The following is a 21,206-nucleotide window of genomic DNA, read 5'->3' as shown; positions in this document are numbered from 1 at the left end:
TGAAAAGATGTTTAACATCATTGATCATGAAGGAAATGCAAATTAAAACCACAATGGCATATCGCTACCCACTTACTGGAATGTCTACAATTGAAATCACTGACCATATCAAGTGTTGGTGAGGATGTGAAGCAACTGGAACTCTCATACACTCCTGGCAGGAATGTAAAATGGTTTAACCACTTTGGAAGACAGTTTGAGTTTCTTAAGAAGCTAAAAATACATGCCATATGACTTAGCCATTCCATTTCTAGATACTTACTTAAGACAAATGAGAGGAATGCACATGTACAAGGATAAGCATTGAAGTTTTGCTTGTAATAATAAAAAAATTGAAACAATTCAAACGTTCATCAATAGAGAATGGTTGATAAATAAACTGTGTATATCCATAGAATGAAATACTGCTCAGCACTGAAAAGCATGAACTTTTGATAAAAGCAACAATATGTGTGAATCTCAAAATAATTATGCTTAGTCAAAGAAGTCAGACAAATAAAGTTTACATTCCATATGATTCCATTTATAAAATGAAAACTAATCTTTGGTGTTAGAAAGTGGATCAGATGTTGCCTCGGGACAGGACGAGGCTGCAAGGAGAGATTAAAAAGGGGTACAAGGAAACTTTGAGTTTGTTGGATATGTACTTTTTTTAATCATAGTGATTATTTTACAGGTGTACGTGCAGTTTGTTGTAAATCAATTAAACCTAAAAAGTCTACTTAAAACAAACAAAACAAAAGTAAGGGGAATACAGAGTTATTACCTTCATCTTATCCAGTTCATTAAGTTCCTTAGTAGGATTTTTTCCTAAGTGATCTGCGTTACTCAGAGCCATAGCTGTTACCATCTCTTTGCAACAACTGGAAAAAAAAAAAAGAGCACACATACATTTTATTGTTGGTTCCTCTCCTAAGTCCAGATACAGTGGAAGTTTACCATAATAATTAAGCTACTGACTGACCAGAGAATAATTTGTTTCTTGTTCGGTTTCTCACTCTTGTCCTCTTCCTCCCCTCCCTTCCCGTCACTCTTGACCACTGGTAACACTGAATGGAAATGAAGGGGAAACTGGCTAGATTGTAAAAGCTACTTCCCAAATTTGAAGTAATCATAGTGACAGTATGCTTCCTAGTTAATGAATTACAATTTTTATAGACATCTTCTTTATTTGACAGGAATCTTCTAGCTTTTCAGATATAAGACTTTTTTCAGTTTTTGTTTTTTTAAGAGATGTTTTGGTTGGTGTTTAGTGAAATATGTAAAAGTATACCTTTAACTTTGCATGGAATTACACATGCAAGTTATACCTACTCCCCCACCGTAGGTGCAAAAACGCAAGATGCAACTTATTTATGCAAGTAAGTGATTTGTTTTGTTTTGTTTACTAATTCTCACTCCCACATACATATACACTTCCCATCCTGCCTATGCTAACATTGTTTTCAAAGGAATTCTAAAGCCATTAAGAAAACACCAAAATCTCATATTCCAACATGGCAGTGTTGAAGCTAGTTTAAAAACCGAACTAGCATTTCTTTCAAGGTTTTAAAACAATCTTTTATTGCTGCTACTTAACTGACCTTCTTTCCTCTGCTTTTTTTTCCTTAATTTTTATTATAGTTGATTTACAATGTTGCTTTAGTTTCTCCTCCGTTTTATGTCACATTTAATCTTCAAAAGGAAAGTAATAAAATAACCAGATAGTTTCACCTGCTCAAATAGATGGAATATCGGGACAACATTTTTGCCAGGGCAATCGCATCTAGCTCCAACTTGGCAATTCCTAGGTCACGTTTTTCAGCACTTTCCTCCTCCAACTTTATGAGAGTATCTGGATCAGGAAAGTCAGGTACCATTAAAATCAGAAAATTTACCATCCATTGAACCATGGGTATATGCAATTCATCCATCTGTTTAAAAAAATGATTATAATACAAATGACCCATTTAAAATAAATCGAACAGTAAAAACCATATAAAAACAGAACTGATCATACCTGTGTCCAATTTTCAACAACACTGTTATTCTTAATGAAATCAAATCATCACTACTCAACTACTGTAACCTTACTTTCTTTTGCTCACTATACTACATTAAACTACCCTCTTCTTTAGCTTGGTGAAGCATATTAACCAGTTAAGGCCACAGTTCCCACCAGTGTGCACCAAGGCATCCCAGGGCTTCACAGTGAGCTCTCAAGGATGCCATGGGATTTTAAATTCTTGAGGGAGATAATAATGATATGTGACACCTGTCAGACATAGCATGAATTTGACATGATTCAGTTTCAACCTTAGATACACTATACCACTTTTGATGACACCGTATCTTTGAAAGCTGGTTTTATTGGTGGTTGTGTGATTAAAAACAACTACTGTGTGAAAATCAAGGTGGGACAGGAAGTGAGGATGGCAATGTCCAATCTGATTTCAAGGTTAGAGAGGTTTTACAGTGCAAAAGTATATACAGTCCATTAGTAAGTAATTTTGATTAAATGAGAATAAAAGGATTTTTTAAGTGGAGGCGGGGAGATGAGTGAAATAGATGAGGAAGATTAAGAAGTAAAAACTTCCAGTCATGAAATAAATAAGTCACGGGGATATAATGTGTAGCATAGAGAATATAGTCAATAATATTGTAATACTTTGTATTTTGACAAATGGTAACTGAATCTATCATGGTGATCATTTTGTAATGTATAAAAATATCAAATCACTATGTTGTACACCTGAAACTAATATTTTAAGTCAATATACCTCAATTAAAGTTTAATTAATTAATAAAAGGGTTTTTTATTTCAATGAAGTTAAACTGAGACACATTAAATTTTACAAAGTATCTTTGGGCAAACAACAATTCCAATTAGGCAGTGCCAAACCCCAAAAATGGTTAGAGGCACTCTGTAGGTAGGAGCTAGGACAGAGATTTCTACAGAGGAGACACTAAGCAAAGCAAAGCAATTATTTAATTGGCTGTAACTTCAATGTTTGCCTTATTTAGGAAAATTTAGTTATCTGGCTGTTATGAGAGTTGTTCTTGAGTTTCATTTTTTCATATTCGAGAGGATCTAGCTGACTGTTTTAGAATTAGTTTTCCTTGAGTTTCGTTTTCTTGGATTCGAGTGCATCGACTCTGGCTTTGGTTTGTTTACACAGGCTACTAAAAGCACTAAAGCCATGTCCAATGGTCTCCTTGTTTACCTATTTTAACACGTATTATAATATTTTTCCAAAAGTTATACTAATATTTAGGACATAAATATTTAGTAAGCTGTTTGAACCTCCCTATGTAATAATAAATTGGACTGTGTGGTAATTTTTTTGGCTTAGGAGTGTGAAAATACTGGGGCACCCTTAGGCACTGAGAAGAGAGAAAGTTTGGGAACCTTCGCAAATGGCTTTTGCTGAGGCTGCGTCCCAGAAATAAGATGTAAAAAACTTTATGAAATGCAAACGTCAACCATTCTCTTCAATGCCCTATGTAGTCCCTTTCTCCGGTGAGTTTCTAAGTGTTCTTCTTGGCTTAAATATAATCTACTTTGAGAAGAATTTTTAACTTTCACTGGACTTAATTTGCTCCTTATCCTATGTTGCTATAGTACTTTGTACATATCTCTATTATAATTGTTTGCATATCTGTCTCCTCATTTAGTCTGTGAGTCTTTTTAAGGCATGGACCATCATTTTATCCCTCAATACCACACACAGTACTTAGCAGGGAGAAAGTGCTTAATAAATGTTTGTTAAATTAATGAATAAAAATGAAGCTTGGTAGTCTATCCTTGTACTAAAACCCAAACTTCCTGCCTCAAAAGAAAAGGCCATAAACGACCTAAAGCAATCTTTTTATAAAAATAAATTTATTTTATTTATTAATTTTTGGCTGTGTTGGGTCTTCATTGCTGTGCACGGGCTTTCTCCAGTTGCAGCGAGTGGGGGCTACTCTTCGCTACGTTGCACGGGCTTCTCATTGCGGTGGCTTCTCTTGTTGAGGAGCACGGGCTCTAGGCGTGCAAGTTTCAGTAGTTGTGACTCATGGGCTTAGCTGCTCTGTGGCATGTGGGATCTTCCCGGCCCAGGGATTGAACTCGTGTCCGCTGCATTGGCAGGTGGATTCTTAACCACTGTGCCACCAGGGAAGTCCCGAAAGTAATCTTGATTAGTGTATTTTTACACCTGAATTAACACATCAGGAAAAGGGCAACTCTTCCTGAGAAAGAGTTTAAAAAACCACTACCTTGTTTCCACAAGCCAAAGATACTTTCCCCACTAAGCCCCTGCTGCTACTCAATTACATTAATTCTTCTTAGAGAATTAATTAATTCTCTAAACTGTTCTTTCATATACCAATGGCCTGGATGATACTGTCATTGAAATAACTCTCATTTTCGCTTACAAAAAATATTAATAAATCCTTAAACCACCCCTGTGAAATAAACACAAATATGTGTTATCTTCATTTCATAGTTATATTAGAGAGATTAAATGGTAGAGTCAAGGTCATGCAACAGGTCATAGGTGAATTTAAAATTAGAATCAAAATAAACACACTTTCACTAAGATATGGAATCATTCTCTTTAATTAGATGGAGAGTGAAAATGATAATTTATAAACCAGAGATTTACTGTGATTCTGATATAAAATTCTTAAGAGAAACTTTAAGATTAAGTGTTTTTTTATAAAACGGCTTGTTTCAAATTTACTAATCTTTTCAGGGATGGCAAGTGGCAACACAGCCATCTCCTAGCTGATATAAAAAAAAAATCACACTTAATTTTTCCCTTCAAAATACAATTGATGTTTAACAATGAGTAAAAGAAATTTACATTATGGAGCAGTCATTTTGAAAATGGAGAGTTGGAAGGATTTCCATCTTGGTATGATTTTGTTGCTGAAAATGATATATAGCTCACTTTTAAAAACTCTCAAATTTATATACTGGAAAATCTGGAAATATGTTTCTAATTCTTTTAAAATCTTACAAATAAAGTGTATCAACTGGTTGGGGATCTTTTGTTAGAAAAAAGAAATGCTACATTGCCTAATGTTTATAAGAACAACTGATTGACATTATGGTAGATGGAAAATTTTACTAAACAATTCATTTTAAATCTTTACATAACTGATTGATGGAATTGAAAAATGAGCATTATTTAATAAATACAGCCAATAATAAACTTCTTCAATTTGCATTGTTCTTTTGTGAGCTATTATTTCAGCAATGACAGTCCTTAAAAACAAGTAACAAAGTAAACTGAACTTAGGAGCAGAACTTCAAATGGCTTTATCACTAAGTATTAACCTGTGATTGTAAAACAATTATGAAGCCTGTTCAATCACATCAGTTTTTTTAAAACCATTACTAAAAATTATTTTAAATATTATTCATTTCATCTCTTTTGACTATTTGTTTTTATTTTATAATGTACCAAAAAGGTTAACAGAGAAATTCTCATAAGTAATTTAGAAATAACTTGTTCAAAGATTTTTTGCTGATAGAGATACATGATAAAAAAAATATTTGAAGATCACTGTTTTAGACTGCCAAGCAGCACAGATTAGATGGAGTAAAGGTATAAAGAAAAAAACAAAACAAAACCAAAAAATCTGGAAGAAAATGGATCAGACAGGAAAATGAATGGTGGGTTAAAAAAAGATAAACTTTTCCATTTTTAAATACTTATACCAGTTAATATGGATACACACAGTTCCTCAAGGAATGTATAATCTTGCAAGTTTTCTAGGCAGCTTAACTGTATTATAATGCTGTAGTGTTAAAATACAGAAGTATATAAAATATAAAAATGAGAAGTATATAAAGGTACTTTCTAAATAATTCTATATTATAAAAATTGAATTCCACAATATTAAAAATTGAGAATATGATTCCCCGGAGATAATCCCCAATGGTTAGCTGAGTATCCAATGGTAAACTTACCGAAGAAGGGGTTAATGTAGCAACACCATAAAACATCAACAATGCTGGAATGTTCTTTGTTACTTCATTCGAGAAATATTTATTGAGTTCCACTATGTGAGAGGCACTCTCCTACCCTTTTTCTTCTTAATTTTGGTTGTGTTCTAAGTCATAGAAATTTCTCCCAAGCCTGGGGATCCCCTGGATCCATACTTCCAGTCTTAACATATTTGCTCCTCAACTCTTGATGTCTCTATGTTCACAACGTGCTCATAGACTGTGATATAATGCTTCATAAGTAGTATTCCCATACAACATGCTGATCTCTGCCTTTCAAATTCCCAATTTAAGCAATATTAAAATTAATTAAATTCATTTTATCAATTTTGTAAGGTCAAATATTTGCATATTAAGTTTACTTATAATAAGAGATTCCTGTATAAATTTAGATTATAATTAAGACTAGGAAGTGGAAGTAAACGTAAAAAACTAAGACATCCTTTGGAAATTATTATTTCATGATGTGCTAGTTAAGAATTCCACAGGTTTAGTTCTTCAGAACTGCAGGACAATTCCTATTTGTTCAAATAACTGTAGACCAATAGTATTGTAGCATCTTGTCTTTCTTCTTAGAAACATGTTTCTGTCATTCCTTCAGCCAGTCAAGGGCACCAACATAAATTCTTAAAATGATTAATGCTATTGAGGGAAAATTTTTTTGGTATACCGAGTAAAGAGTAAAGATAATAATTAGATCTCAAAAACTTTTGATCATCTGTGAAGCTTCATTCCAAAGGCAGGAACATACTGCAGTTAAAAATCCACTGAGGTTTCCCTGGTGGTGCAGTGGTTGAGAATCTGCCTGCCAATGTAGGAGACACAGGTTCGAGCCCTGGTCCGGGAAGATCCCACGTACTGCAGAGCGACTGGGCCCGTGTGCCACAACTAGTGAGCCTGCGTGCCACAACTGCTGAAGCCTGCATACCTGGAGCCTGTGCTCCACAGCAGGAGAGGCCACGGCAGTGAGAAGCCCACACAGGGGAGAGTAGCCCCCGCTCGCCACAACTAGAGAAAGTCTGCGCATAGCAACAAAGACCCAACGCAGCCAAAAATAAATAAATAAAATGAATAAATTCATTAAAAAAATCCACTGAAAATCATTTCAGTAATTATATTATATAAGTTCCCATTTTCCCCTCCCAACCTCCTGCTTCAATTGGATAGGCATGACTTGGTTTTTCCTTGAAGAAAACTCCCAGCCAAGGCAAAAAATAATCTAACAAATTCCTACAAGTACATACTTGGCGCTGAAGTTCCATGTTACCATTGTTAACTTCATTGCCTATCTTCAAAAGCCATTGCTGAATCATGTTAAATATATGTGCTTGGAGTACCCTGAAGAAAAAAGCAAGTAAAATAAAGATAAGTGACTTACTTAAGAGTATGAAAGTAACTATTGGATAAAAGAAAGCGTTTTATTTGGCTGGGGCTAGTAAACTTCAGTGTGTACAACTGTTTGAGAGCTCAGAGAAAGGTGAATCAAATCCCTGAATTATCTTGTAGAATGGCTACTCACTGACAGCCTTCCTAACCTCACGAGGGTTAGGTGTAATGCACTCTGGACAATGCAGACCTTACTTTCAGTGTTAGACCTCTACTGTAAAGACTTATTACACTCACTCCCTTTACATTTACTTCTAGACCACTGAGGCCACAAAATGAGAAGAATGAGTTTTAAAATCCTCTCAAGAGATCAACTTCCAACATGACAGTGGGAGGAGAAAAGGTGACCCACTCTCCAGTGAAATTAGTGAAAATTACTCAAACAAAACAAAAACCATTGAAAGCTTCTGGAAATGGTTCTAAGGACAAACAGCAACTGAAGAAACTTATATTCAAGACAATTTATGAAGATTCAGTAGGAAAGGCAAGAGTCTATGGTATTTGAACCGAAACTACTCTCGCTCTTCCCCTTTTCAGCTCAGGGAGGCAGAAACTCCACCCTAGACTGCTGTAGTTAAGAACCCAGGACTCCCTCACCCTCCAGCTCCCAGTCAGATGGCTTTCTTACTTGGAGGAAGAGGATGTCAGAGTTTTTTATCTGACCCCAAATACCCATTGCTGAGGCGAAGTACTGAGAAAATGCAGTTGAGACGTGGGGATTCCCTTCTACCCAGCAGAGAGCTATGGGAACTTACGAGCCAGAATCCACATCTATGTACTGCGGAACAGTACCAATAACGTTTAACGATGCATCCAACTGAGATTTCATTTCATTAATTTTTTCATTAAGTCCCTCCCATTCTTCAAGAAGCAGTTCAGGAAGCCTTTTCAACTTGAAAGAACAGAATTCAAGAGAACTAACCAAACTTGGAAGAATTTTAGAGATACCTGGAAAAGTGAGAAAAGCATTAACTTTTAGAAGTATTTGTAAGTCTACTATCAATAATAAATTATGAAATACTCATGGGCAGGGGCATATCTTTTTCCATTTTCTTATTATCCTACAGCTTGCCTAGCAGAGAATCTTGCAAAGAGTAGTTCCTAAATAAATATTTAGTGAATAAAAACTATGTAATCAGTGCTTTTCTGACTGATGGACTATTTCGTTGATAACAGTTTTTACTCTGTCTTCTCTTCTCAGCTGAGAATGAAATGCATTAAACCCAGAAACCATGAACTGCAGTTTCTGTTAAAGGTATTAATTCACTGAGTTATCCTGTTAAGAAGACAATGATGAAAAACAGCTTCTTCATGATTATAAGATAGTTAATAACAGAAACTAGAACAGATATAGTTCTTGAGTCATTTTTTCGGTCATTGTTCAGGTTTACATGAAGTTTATAGTTTTGGTCTGAATAACTATCAAGTTTGGATTCTAATTTTTGACTGATTCACTGTGAGATCATGGCAAAATACCCTCTCTATACTTTTGTCTAAACTCATTTGCAAAGTAAGAAATGAAAATGCTCCCATCTCAGAGATATATAAAGAGAAATAATTTAAAAACAAACTTTTTCTTGTCCTTGATGAAAATATTCTCACTACCTTCATCAGTAAACTTCAGCCTTTCAGGAGTATTCAAAATGATTTGTTAATTTCACTCTCATTCATCATTTTGACTTCCTCTTTTATTTTAAATCATTTACCACCTGGTTGCATATGTCTGTGAATATACTAAAAATCATCGAACTGTATAAATAGATGAATTGTACTGTATATGACTTATATCTCAATAAAGTGATGCTCCATGCTTTATTTTCCTTGATTTTAAAAACTATATGTATTATTTTGTTTTTAATATTAATTGTATTGAAAATAATAATTACTATTAAAATGCTTTCTATTGTCAAGCCATCTCATTATCATTATCATTGTTTTTTTTTTCCTTACCATTATCCCCATTTATTCTTATTTCAAATTCTTTGTAGAGTCTTCCTGTACTTTTCACAATTTCCTCCATGTGCTTCTGCTCTGGTGGTAACTTCCCCTCCATACTTTTATGGCGACTAAATATCCCAAGCCCAATATCTGCCCAGCTTTCCTGTAAATGTTTAATTATCTTGAGACAATCATATTTTGACATTAGAAGATCCCCAGAAAATTTGTCTTTTTCTTCAGTCAACATCTAGAGAGTGAAAGGGGGATGAAGAAATAAGCACATTATTCACTGATTTCATCAAAGTCTACTCAGGTGACTCCTAAATATTTTGGAATTACATATCTTATTATTATTTGTCATACCATTTCTTCATATGACATATATTTTATTTTCAAAGTTAAATTTAATCAATTTTGATACTCTGTAAGATAACCCATAGTTTACCAGGGATGAAAATAATTATATTAAATCCTATATAGGTAAAAAAATTAGTGATAGGCAATTAAGTCTCACAGAGCTGAGCATTTTTAATTACTATTTGCTTTGGTAAGGATGTAATATTTCTGTTTACATGATCCCCACTAAACTGGGAAAGTTCATAGAATGTATAGGTTTTCATTTATCTTTTTAATCCCAAGCCCAAGTGCTATATCTGACATATCAATAAATATTTGTGGAAAAAATAAAGGGCAACCTATATATAAAGCCTGCCATTATTTATGACTCAGATAATGGAAACAAATCACCCACACTTATCAGTAATCAGTATAGGGAAGCACTGTAGCAGAGCAATTAAGGGTAAGAATTTTGGAATTGGAGAGACATGGACTCAAAATCTGACTCAGCCATTTAACATTTAAAGATAACTAAGGCAAGTTAACATTTCTAACCTTCAATTTCCACATCTGTGAGATGGGGACTATAAAACCTGCCTCATGTGGATGCTATGAAGAATATGTAAAGCAACATGTGGAAAGCACCTTCAGCCTGACAAGTTAATGAATGAGAATTATTATTATTCCTACTAAAAAAAGAAGCATGATTTTTTTCAATTTTATCTATGCAATGTCAAACAGATAAACAGTAAAAAAAAAAAAGTCACTAAACTAGCTATGTTTTATATATGACAACAAACATCTTCAATTCTTAGAATATTCTGCTCAAATCATTCCAAAAGAAAAGAAAATGGTTTCCTGGGATCTGGATGTGATTTCATTAGGTCATGAGTTTGATGTTCACATTGGAGGATTTCAGTATCATATATTTTCCCTTGTCAGACTACTATAACATGATAGTAATTTGATTAATGAAACCTATTTTCAAAGTTTGAACCCTTTTAAAAAGATGTTATTAATAAACAAAGTGTGATATATACATACAATGGGATATGATTCTACCTTAAGAAGGAAGGAAATTCCGATATATGCTGCAACATGGATGAACCTTATGGATATTATGCTGAAGGGAATAAGTCAGTCACAAAAGGACTAATTCTATATGATTTCATTCATATGAGGTTGCCTGGAGTAGTCAAATTTATAAAGACAGAAAGTAGAATCGTGGTTGCCAGGGGCTGGGAGGAGGAGGAAATGGGGAGTTATTGTTTGTTTAATGGGTAGAGTTTCAGTTCAGGAAGATAAAAAAGTTCTGGACATGAATGGTGGTGATGGTTGCACAACAATGTGAATGTACTTAATGCCACTGAACTGTACTCTTAAAAATGATTAAAATGATAAATTTTATGTTATGTATATTTTACCACAATTTTTTTAAAAGATGTTATTAATTTTAAAAGTCCAATTTGTCCTAAAGAAAAAAGCCAGGTAGGGACTTCCCTGATGGCTGGGAATCTGCCTGCCAATGCATGGGTCACGGGTTCGATCCCTGGTCCGGGAAGATCCCACATGCCACGGAGCAACTAAGCCCATGTGCCACAACTCCTGAGCCTGTGCTCTAGAGCCCGCGGGCCACTACTACTTAAGCCCTTGTGCCTAGAGCCCGTGCTCCACAACAAGTGAAGCCACCGCAATGAGAAGCCCATGCACCACAATGAAGAGTAACCCCCGCTCGCCACAACTAGAGAAAGCCTGCATGCAGCAATGAAGACCCAAAGCAGCCAAAAATAAATAAATAAATAAATAAATAAATTTAAAAAAAAGAAAGAAAAAAGCCAGGTACATGAGAGGCACAGATGTTACTTATGTCCGACAATTAGATGAGAGAATCAGAACTACCCTAACTGCCACCCAAGTGTCTTTTCCCAATTTTTTTCTGGCAGCCTAACTTTGACTCGAAAATCTAAAATAGAACAGAAAATAGAATCTTTAAGAGTATTTTTAAAAGCCCCTGTAGTCTTGATGCTTTCCTTATCTTTCGTAAAACCTAGTACGGCATTTTTAAAGGATGAGATGTGACTCAGTTGTAGGTGAAGAGTGACAAGTTTACAAACAGCATTTTGATTACCAAGCTGTTTACTAGAAAGTCTTACCTTTTGCCACTGCTTGAAGTCTTGAACAGCTGATTCAAATCTATTTTCTTTACTAGGGGATAGAATGTCTTTTCCACTGAAAGAAGGAAAAAGAGCAAGAGCATGGTCTGATAACAATATATAAACAAAGAAAATCATGAACCCACACATTTACAACAATTAATAATGTTTCTCCCTGATGATTTTCCCAAATGCCTTTCAGGTTCAGCCTCTCCCTCATAGGCATTTATTTTTAAATTTACAAATATAAATATAAATTCAGACACTAATCAGACCTGAGTAAGCAACTTACAGAGTCAGAGGCCATGACAGTATTAAAAGAGTGGTCTCTGGGTCCTCAGCACCCAAAATTAGGTCATCATAAGAATGATTCCTGCTGAACACAGCAGCCAAAACAATATATAAATAGAAAGGAAGCCTAAAGAACAATTAAAACTCAACATTTAGGTCAGGAGCCCCAACTTCTGTTAAGAGTTTCCTTTAATATCTTTTGAAGCCTCACAAGGAGAAAGCTCTTGATAAAGAAGTTCCTGAGGAGAAAGGGAGAAGGGAACCACTGCCACCTGTGCTCCTCTCCCAGCTCAGCTCAGTCAACACACAGTAGAAGCGGACAATGGCAGCAGCAACCAGCTTGGATATGTACCAGCTTCAGCTTCCACAACTTCCAAATCTACTCACTGGGAAACCTCTTAGAGCAGGTTTAGATCCAGGCAGGTTGGGTTTAAATCCCAGCCTCCAGGATCTAATGCCTGATGATCTCAGCTGGAGCGGATGTAATAATAATAGAAATAAAGTGCACAATAAATGTAATGCTCTTGAATCATCCCGAAATCATCCCTCTCAACCAGTCCGTGGAAAAACTGTCTTCCACGAAACTGGTCCCTGGTGCCAAAAAGGTTGCAGACAGCTGTCTTAGAGGATATGAAAAACTGAAACCGCTCTTCTCAATTCGAAATGGAAATGGTACCTAAATGTGTTTCCTCAACAGACGAAGCATCTTAAAGTTAAAAAAAAAAAAAAACTTTAGAAATCACTGAGTCCAGCCTGCATTCAAAGTACGGATTCCCACTAACCTTGGCTGTGATGTAGTCATCCAGCCTCCAATAAACTACTTTGTTAATTAACAAAGGAAGGCAGCTTCTTCCATTATCAAATTTCTCTAATTGTTACAAGATATGATATCCAATCAGAATCACCCTCCTTATAACTGCCAGTCATTGATTCCACTTCTCGGCACATACACTATGCTACAGAATTTGCAGATGGATCCAGATATTCAAGTCTGCCAAGAGTAATGACATAAGTTGACTTGATTTTAAAAAGAGAGTAAAGAGAAGAAAAGAAAGAGTTGGACTTAAGTGGAAGCAGCAGCAGTTGGGTACAGGGATCAAGATGATCAGAGATGATTTGCACCAGAAACTGCAAGACCATTCAAGCTCCTAGCAGGATTGTGCCCGTGTAAGGGCAGCTGGTTACCTCACCAAAATCAATGTTAGAGTAATTACAAGGTAAAAGAGAAACAAGATAAAAAGAGAGGAAGAATTGGACTGAGTTATCAAACATGACGTCATATAATCAGAAAAACAAGATTCTTGGAGACCCACGTATTATTTCTGAAGAACTGCTGCCATTTGACAAGGCCATCCTTAACACTTTGCAATTTTTCTCTTGTAGACTCTTCATTTTCTTCCACTTCCTGTTTAAATTTATTCACTAAGTTTCTCCATTTCTCCGTCAACTTCTGCAACAGTGCAACGTCTGCAGTGTCCTAGATAAAATGCATGGAATTAAACCACTTATTCATTTATTCATGTAACAAATACTTATTAGCATACACCAGGCCATTATTAATATTGCAATACTAGAGTCATATGTAGGAAATAGATCCAAAAATTGAAAAGATATTCCTTTTTCAAAATATCAGTGACACTATTACACAGTCCCTTTGGTGGTGAATTTTTCCACAATAAAAAAAGCATTAGGAACAAGATTTTTTCCTTTGCAACATGAGCCCAGTTTCCTCATAGGATTTGGCAGGCAGTGCAGTACATTGGAAAGAACAGGAATTTCAAAGCCAGACAGAACCAAATGTAAATCCTAGCCATTGACTGGCTATATAATCTTGGGGGATATTATTTAACTTGAAATTAATTTTTCTTATCTATAAAATAAAGACTCTAATATATATCTCACAGGACTGTTATAAGAATTAAATGAAATGAGTAGTGTAAATGGTTTGGCTCTAGAAACATACTAAATGCCACTTCCTTCCTTTTCAACCTAGTGTGCTCATTGAATTGTCTCATAATATTGCACAGAATGCATCAATAATGCAATTATTTCAATGAACACAGTTACATTTTTGTTTAAGCACTATAACTCTATAAGTAACATCTGCAGTGTTATTAACTTAGACAAATTGCTTAAATTGCTCTAATTATTACAGACAAATGTAAAGAAGGGCCTTTATTCACTTTTCCTTAGATTTTTCATTTTGCCCCCAATAAAGTACAAATATAAAACTATATTTAAAATTTAGTCTATAAATTAGGGACTCCCCTGGTGGCGCAGTGGTTAAGAATCCACCTGTCAATGCAGGGGACACGGGTTCGGCGGGGGGGAAGATCCCACATGCCGCAGAGCAACTAAGCCCGTGCGCCACAACTACTGAGCCTGTGCTCCAGAGCCCATGCTCCACAACAAGAGAAGCCACCACAGTGAGAAGTCCACACACGGCAAAGAAGAGTAGCCCCTGCTGGCCACAGCTAGAGAAAGCCTGTGCACAGCAATGAAGACCCAACACAGCCAAAAGTAAATAAATTAATTAAAATTTTTAAAAATCTATAAATTAACAAAGGCTTCTTGTAGTTTCAACCCTCAACAGTTGAAGTCTCTTTTCCCATGACTTAAGTGAATTGAGCTTTACCTTAGTTGACAGCAGTATGATGAAATGCTTAGTATATTTATTCCAGCCTTTTTCATTGAGGTAAAGTCTTTTAGCCAACATGACTTTATTTCTTTCAATTACCTATTTATAGAAAGTACTAAAATTAGGAACCTAAAACATTAACAAACCATTGTAATTTATTAAACCCAAACCAATATCACACACCAATTTTTCACTGAATCATTAATTCAATAACAATTTCTTATTTAAATCATGAACTAGGGGCTTCCCTGGTGGCGCAGTGGTTGAGAGTCCGCCTGCCGATGCAGGGGACACGGGTTCGTATCCCAGTCCGGGAAGATCCCACATGCTGCAGAGCGGCTGGGCCCGTGAGCCATGGCCGCTGAGCCTGCGCATCCGGAGCCTGTGCTCCGCAATGGGAGGGGCCACAACAGTGAGAGGCCCACGTACCACAAAAAAACAAAAAACAAAACAAAACAAAAAAATCATGAACTAACTTGAATCATAAATTCATGTTTTCTAAAACTACTGAACTGGAACCAAATTGAACAAAGTATATAGCAGAGGTTCTCAATTTTATCTCAAAACCCCTTTATACTCTTAAAAATTATTGAGAACTCCGAAGAGCTTTTGTTTATATGGATTATATCTATTGTTATTTATTGCATTGGAAAACTGAAATTATTTAAAATATGTATTTGTTAATTCACTTAAACATTAATAAGCTCATTATATATTTAACATAGTTTTTCTGAAAAATAACTACATTTTCTAAAACAAAAAAAATAGTGAAAAGTACACACAGTTTCACATTTTTACAAATCTCTTTAATGTTTGCTTTAATAGAACAGAGCTGGATTTTCATTTGCTTTTGAATTCAATCTGTTGCAATATCCCATACCGTGTAGCTTCAAGAAAAATCATATCAGAATGAGAATGAAAAAGGCAGAAGATAACTCAGTGTTACAATGACACTAGTTTTCACCTCATGAAGGGTTTTATGGACCTTCAGGGAGGTTCATGGACCATACTTTGAGAACCACTGATATACTGAATCAATTATATAGTCATTCAGTGAATGACTGACTGTTCAAGACACTGTGCACATATCGGTGAACAAAGTCCTTATTTTCAGGGAGTTGACATTATAGCTGTTATTTCCTATTAGGGATGATCCAACACAAAGCCCCATTAATTCAAGGTATTCTTCTACAGAAATCTCTTACCACTGGTCAGTTAGTTCTCTACTGTTTGAATACTTCTAGAGTGAGGGAACTCACTTGTCATCTTTTTTTCTCCTACTGAACATGCTAGCTCCCAGATTTGTTTCTTTTTTCTTTTAAACTGAGGTATAGTTGATGTACAATATTATATAAGTTTCAGGTGTACAACATAGTGACAGTTTTTAAAGGTTATATTCCACTTATAGTTATTATAAAATATTGGCTACATTCTCTGTACTGTACAATGTATCCTTGTAGCTTATTTATTTTATACATAGTAGTTTGTACCTCAATCCTCTACCCTATCTTGCCCCACCACCTTCCCCTCTCCCCACTGGTAACTACTAGTTCGTTTTCTGTATCTGTGAGTCTGTTTCTTTTCCAGGTTTGTTTCTTATGTTATATATTTACTTTCACAGTTGTTTTCTCTGGACATGTCAATGTCCCTTTTAAAGTTCTGCATCAGAATGGAACATCTGTGTCGTAGATGAGGTCTGACTATTAAAGAGGAAAATGGTATAAAAATTTGAATCTGTTGAGGGTCATAATTTATTGTTAATATTATAATTTCCAGATGTGAAATTAGGCAACCAACCAGCAAACATTTTAGAAAAATAGAACACTGTATTGTGGGACATTACTACTTTCCTAAAGCATCACTATAATTGTCCACAGGCTGCCATATTTCAAGTCAGTTGTCATCTTGGGTACCAAGGTAATAGAACCAAAGCGAGTTATCAAGTGATCGTAATACAGTTACATTATGTAAAAAAAATAAGAACCACTTTCCCTAGTTTATTAGTGTATAATTAAAGTTGAAAGTTTTAACATGTTCACAAACAACAGAAATAGAATTCTGGCTCATACTCATAGGTTCTGGTGGAAAAAAGAGCCCTTAATTGGACAATAGCCAGCTATCCAATAGAGAATAAACAAAAGAAAACAATGTAACTTTTCCTTTTCAAGGCCCATAATAGAATAGCTGCATTATTCATCAATTAAATATACATCTTTGGGCTTCCCTGGTGGCGCAGTGGTTGAGAGTCCGCCTGCTGATGCAGGGGACACGGGTTCGTGCCCCGGTCTGGGAAGATGCCACATGCTGTGGAGCGGCTGGGCCCGTGAGCCATGGCCACTGAGGCTGTGTGTCCGGAGCCTGTGCTCCGCAACGGGAGACACCGTAACAGTGAGAGGCCCGCGTACCGCAAAAAAAAAAAAAAAAAAAATATATATATATATATATATATATATATATATATATATACACACATATACTTCATTTTTTTAAATTTTGTCTACACGGAAACAACCTAAATGTCCATAAGCAGATGAATGGATACAGAAGGTGTGGTACACACACACACACACACACACACACACACACACACACACACACACACAGTGGAATATTACTCAGCCATTAAAAAGAACAAAATAATGCCATTTGCAGCAACATGGATGGACCTAGAGACCATGTGAAGTAAGTCAGACAGAGAAAGACAAACATCATATGACATCACTTACATGTGGAATCTAAAAAAAAAAGTACAAATGAACCTATTTACAAAACAGAAATAGAGTCAAAGATGTAGAAAACAAACATGGTTACCAAGGGGGAAAGAAGGGGTGGGAAGGACAAATTGGGGGATTGGGATTGACATATACACACTACTATATATAAAACAGATAATGAATAAGAACCTACTATATAGCACAGGAAACTCTACTCAGTACTCTGTAATGACCTATATGGGAACAGAATCTAAAAAAGAGTGGATATATGTATAACTGATTCACTTTGCTGTACAGCAGAAACTAATACAACATTGTAAATCAACTATATGCTAATAAAAAATTAATTAAAAAAATTTAAAAAAATTTTTTAAGATATATATATATACACACATACAATGAAATATTACTCAGCCATTAAAAAGAATGAAATAATGCCATTTGCAGCAACATGGATGGACCTAGAGATTATCATACTAAGTGAAGTAAGTCAGAAACAAAGACAAATACCACATGATATCACTTACATGTGGAATCTAAAACATGACAAAAATGAACATATCTACAAAACAAAAACAGACTCACAGATATAGAGAACAGACTTGTGGTTGCCAAAGGGTAAGGGGGGTCGGGGAGGGAATGATTGGGAGTTTGGGATTAGCAGATGCAAGCTATTATATATAGGACAAATAAACAACAAGGTCCTACTGTATAGCACAGGGAACTATATTCAATATCCTCTGATAAACCACAATGGAAAATATGAAAAACAATGTATATATATGTATAACTAAGTCACTTTGCTGTACAGCAGATATTAAACACAACATTGTAAATCAACTGTACTTCAATAAAAATTTAAAAATAAAATAAAATTTTGGGAACTTCCCTGGTGGCGCAGTGGTAAAGAATCTGCCTGCCAATGGAGGAGACATGGGTTCAAGCCCTGGTCCGGGAAGACCCCACATGCTGCAAAGCAATTAAGCCCATGCACCACAACTACTGAAGCCTATGCACTCTAGGGTCCGCATGATGCAACTACTGAGCCCACGTGCTGCAACTACTGAAGCCCACACACCTAGAGCCCATGCTCCACAACAAGAGAAGCCACCACAATGAGAAGCCCGCACACTGCAACAAAGAGTAGCCCCCGCTCACTGCAACTAGAGAAAGCCCACATGCAGCAATGAAGACCCAATGCAACCAAAAAAAAAAGTAAAAAAAAAATTAAAATAAATAAATAAAAATTTTGTCTAGATTATTGAAACTGTAAAATGAAACTTTATCCAGCCAAAAAATAAGTTACGATTTCAGATGAACCAACCTTTACGGACAATTCATATGTGGCTGAGCTCCAGATATCTCTTTCTGCCATTAACTGTTTAATATCACTCTCCATCCTTCCTCTTTGTAACGTATATAAGTCATGATATTCTTCTACAATTCTAAAAGAAAAATTCAAAAACAGCTATATAAATACATATTTAAAAAATAATTTTGTTCTAAAGTAGGCAGTTTGTGCCTTTAAAACTCATCACAAGGTAATGATGGTATAACTTCTGGATATATTAGTAACACTAATATACACTGAAATAGAAGAAAAAATACTCACATTTCATGAATAAATCTTACAAAGGTCCTAAAGTAAAATGTTCAATGTATTGTTCCCTGCTCTAAACACTTTTCATCATATTCTTCTTGATTCACTAGAATTTTCACACCATGGTACTCCAGTGGTATAACAACACTATATCTAATGAAAAATTCTGAATACAAGTAGTAGTAATATAGCTGTTTTTCTTTTTTTTTTCTCACAGAATTTAGGATTCTTTATTAAGAAGAGACAAGCGCACAAAGCCCAATAATTGTGAGCTACATTTTAAAATTATATATAATTAGTATAAGATTTAAAGAAATTCTCCACCAATCAACCAAAAGCTTAAGTATAATTAAGTACATTTTTCTTAAATCTTTTTTCTTCTTGTTTACCAGAACATACCTTTTCCTTCTAACTTACACTGAAGCTTCTTTTAGAATTAAAATCCCTTCTGAGGTTAAATACAAACACAGAAGTTAGAAAGTGACTGGTAGCCTTTCACAAATCTTTTGAAAACACTTCCTCCTAAGGAACATTAATTTTTCTGTAAGAATAAAAGGTCAGTGACACAAAATTCTTCTAATTTTGTTGAAAGCCATTAATCGCCAACATCAGTTCCTAAAGCCTCCTTCTATTTGGAGGCATCCACTTGTTCAAACTGAGAAAAAATTAATCACTGTAGGTGGCACACAGATGAATGTACATATAAAAATTCAACAAGCAATAACCTTAAGAGTTATGCACTTTACTATCTAAAAGACCTCAATTTTAAAAAGGGAATTAATGACCCTTATTTATCTTTTTTTTTAAATATCTTTATTGGAGTATAATTGCTTTACAATGTTAGTTTCTGCTGTACAACAAACTAAATCAGCTATATGTATACATATATCCCCATATCCCCTCCCTCTTGAGCCTCCCTCCCACCCTCCCTATCCCACCCCTCTAGGTTGTCACAAAGCATCAAGCTGATCTCCCTGTGCTATGCAGCAGCTTCCCACTAGCCACCCATTTTACATTTGGTAGTGTATATGTGAATGAGTCTTTTTATAACAGTCAAAGAAAAAATTCAGAAACAACCTTAATGTCCAACAACAAGGGACTGGCCAAATAAAATATATAATGCAGCTCTATGATGAAAATACTCTGTAGCTAATTAAAGATCATGTTCTTAGGACTTCCCTGGTGGCGCAGTGGTTAAGAATCTGCCTGCCAATGCAGGGAACATGGGTTCGAGCCCTGGTCCAGGAAGATCCCACATGCCACGGAGCAACTAAGCCCATGAGCCACAACTACTGAGCATACGCTCTAGAGCCCACGTGCCACAACTACTGAAGCCTGCACTCCTAGAGCCCATGCTCCACAACAAGAAAAGCCACCGCAGTGAGAAGCCTGCGCATCTCAACAAAGAGTAGCCCCGGCTCACCGCAACTAGAGAAAGCCCGTGCGCAGCAATGAAGACCCAACGCAGCCAAAAATAATTAATTAATTAATTAAAAAAATAAATAAAAAATAAAGGTCATGTTCTTAATACTCTGGTACATAGGAAAAATTTTTGTGTACAACATAAAACAAGAAAACCCAAATGACAATAGTACATATTCAGTTTATATCATTTTTATAAAAAATATATAGAAAAAAGAAAAATATATTGAAATATTAATAGTAGTTAACTTTAAGAGAATTGTGAATGTTTTTAATTTTCTTATTTATGTGTTTCTGTATTTTCCAAATTTTCAACAAAATAATTAGTCACTGTAAGAAAAAAATATTACCTACAATATCTAATCACACACACACAAAATGAACCATCCTACTTCAGAACCATCAATGTTTAAAGAAAATGAGATTTTTTTTCTCTCTTTTCTTCCCCTTCTCTCTGATTTTAGATGTTTTGTTCTGATAATTGACATTAGCACAAAAGAAATTCTAATTTATTTATTTTTTAAAGATTTATTTTTTTTAATTTTTTTATTTTATTTTATTTTTAGCTGCATCGGGTCTCAGTTGTGGCATATGGGATCTTCATTGTCGCGTGTGGGATCTTCATTGAGGCATGCAGGATCTTTAGTTGTGGCATGCAGCATCTAGTTCCCTCACTAGGGATTGAACTCAGGTCCCCTGCATTGGGAGAGTGGAGTCTTAACCACTGGACCACCAGGGAAGTCCCGAAATT

General features: G+C 35.3%; 1 protein-coding gene across 1 annotated transcript in view; it reads right to left on the bottom strand.

Annotated features, from left to right (window-relative positions):
• AXDND1 (axonemal dynein light chain domain containing 1) overlaps positions 1-21,206 on the bottom strand; it is a 63,782-nt gene that overhangs the window by 19,420 nt on the left and 23,156 nt on the right. The window contains exons 11-19 of the mRNA XM_082668808.1: positions 18,758-18,878; positions 14,717-14,818; positions 13,395-13,558; positions 11,791-11,866; positions 9,314-9,548; positions 8,119-8,311; positions 7,222-7,315; positions 1,714-1,913; positions 767-863 (exon numbers count right to left, since the gene is read on the bottom strand). Coding sequence (XP_082524934.1) covers positions 767-863; positions 1,714-1,913; positions 7,222-7,315; positions 8,119-8,311; positions 9,314-9,548; positions 11,791-11,866; positions 13,395-13,558; positions 14,717-14,818; positions 18,758-18,878 — 1,282 coding nt within the window. The remainder of the gene's footprint in view (positions 1-766; positions 864-1,713; positions 1,914-7,221; positions 7,316-8,118; positions 8,312-9,313; positions 9,549-11,790; positions 11,867-13,394; positions 13,559-14,716; positions 14,819-18,757; positions 18,879-21,206) is intronic.

Source organism: Grampus griseus (assembly GCF_964374135.1).
Source record: "Grampus griseus genome assembly, chromosome: 1".
In the NCBI taxonomy this organism is placed as follows: domain Eukaryota; kingdom Metazoa; phylum Chordata; class Mammalia; order Artiodactyla; family Delphinidae; genus Grampus; species Grampus griseus.
Note: the sequence above shows the minus strand (reverse complement) of the source record. Positions and strands in the feature narration are given on the sequence as shown.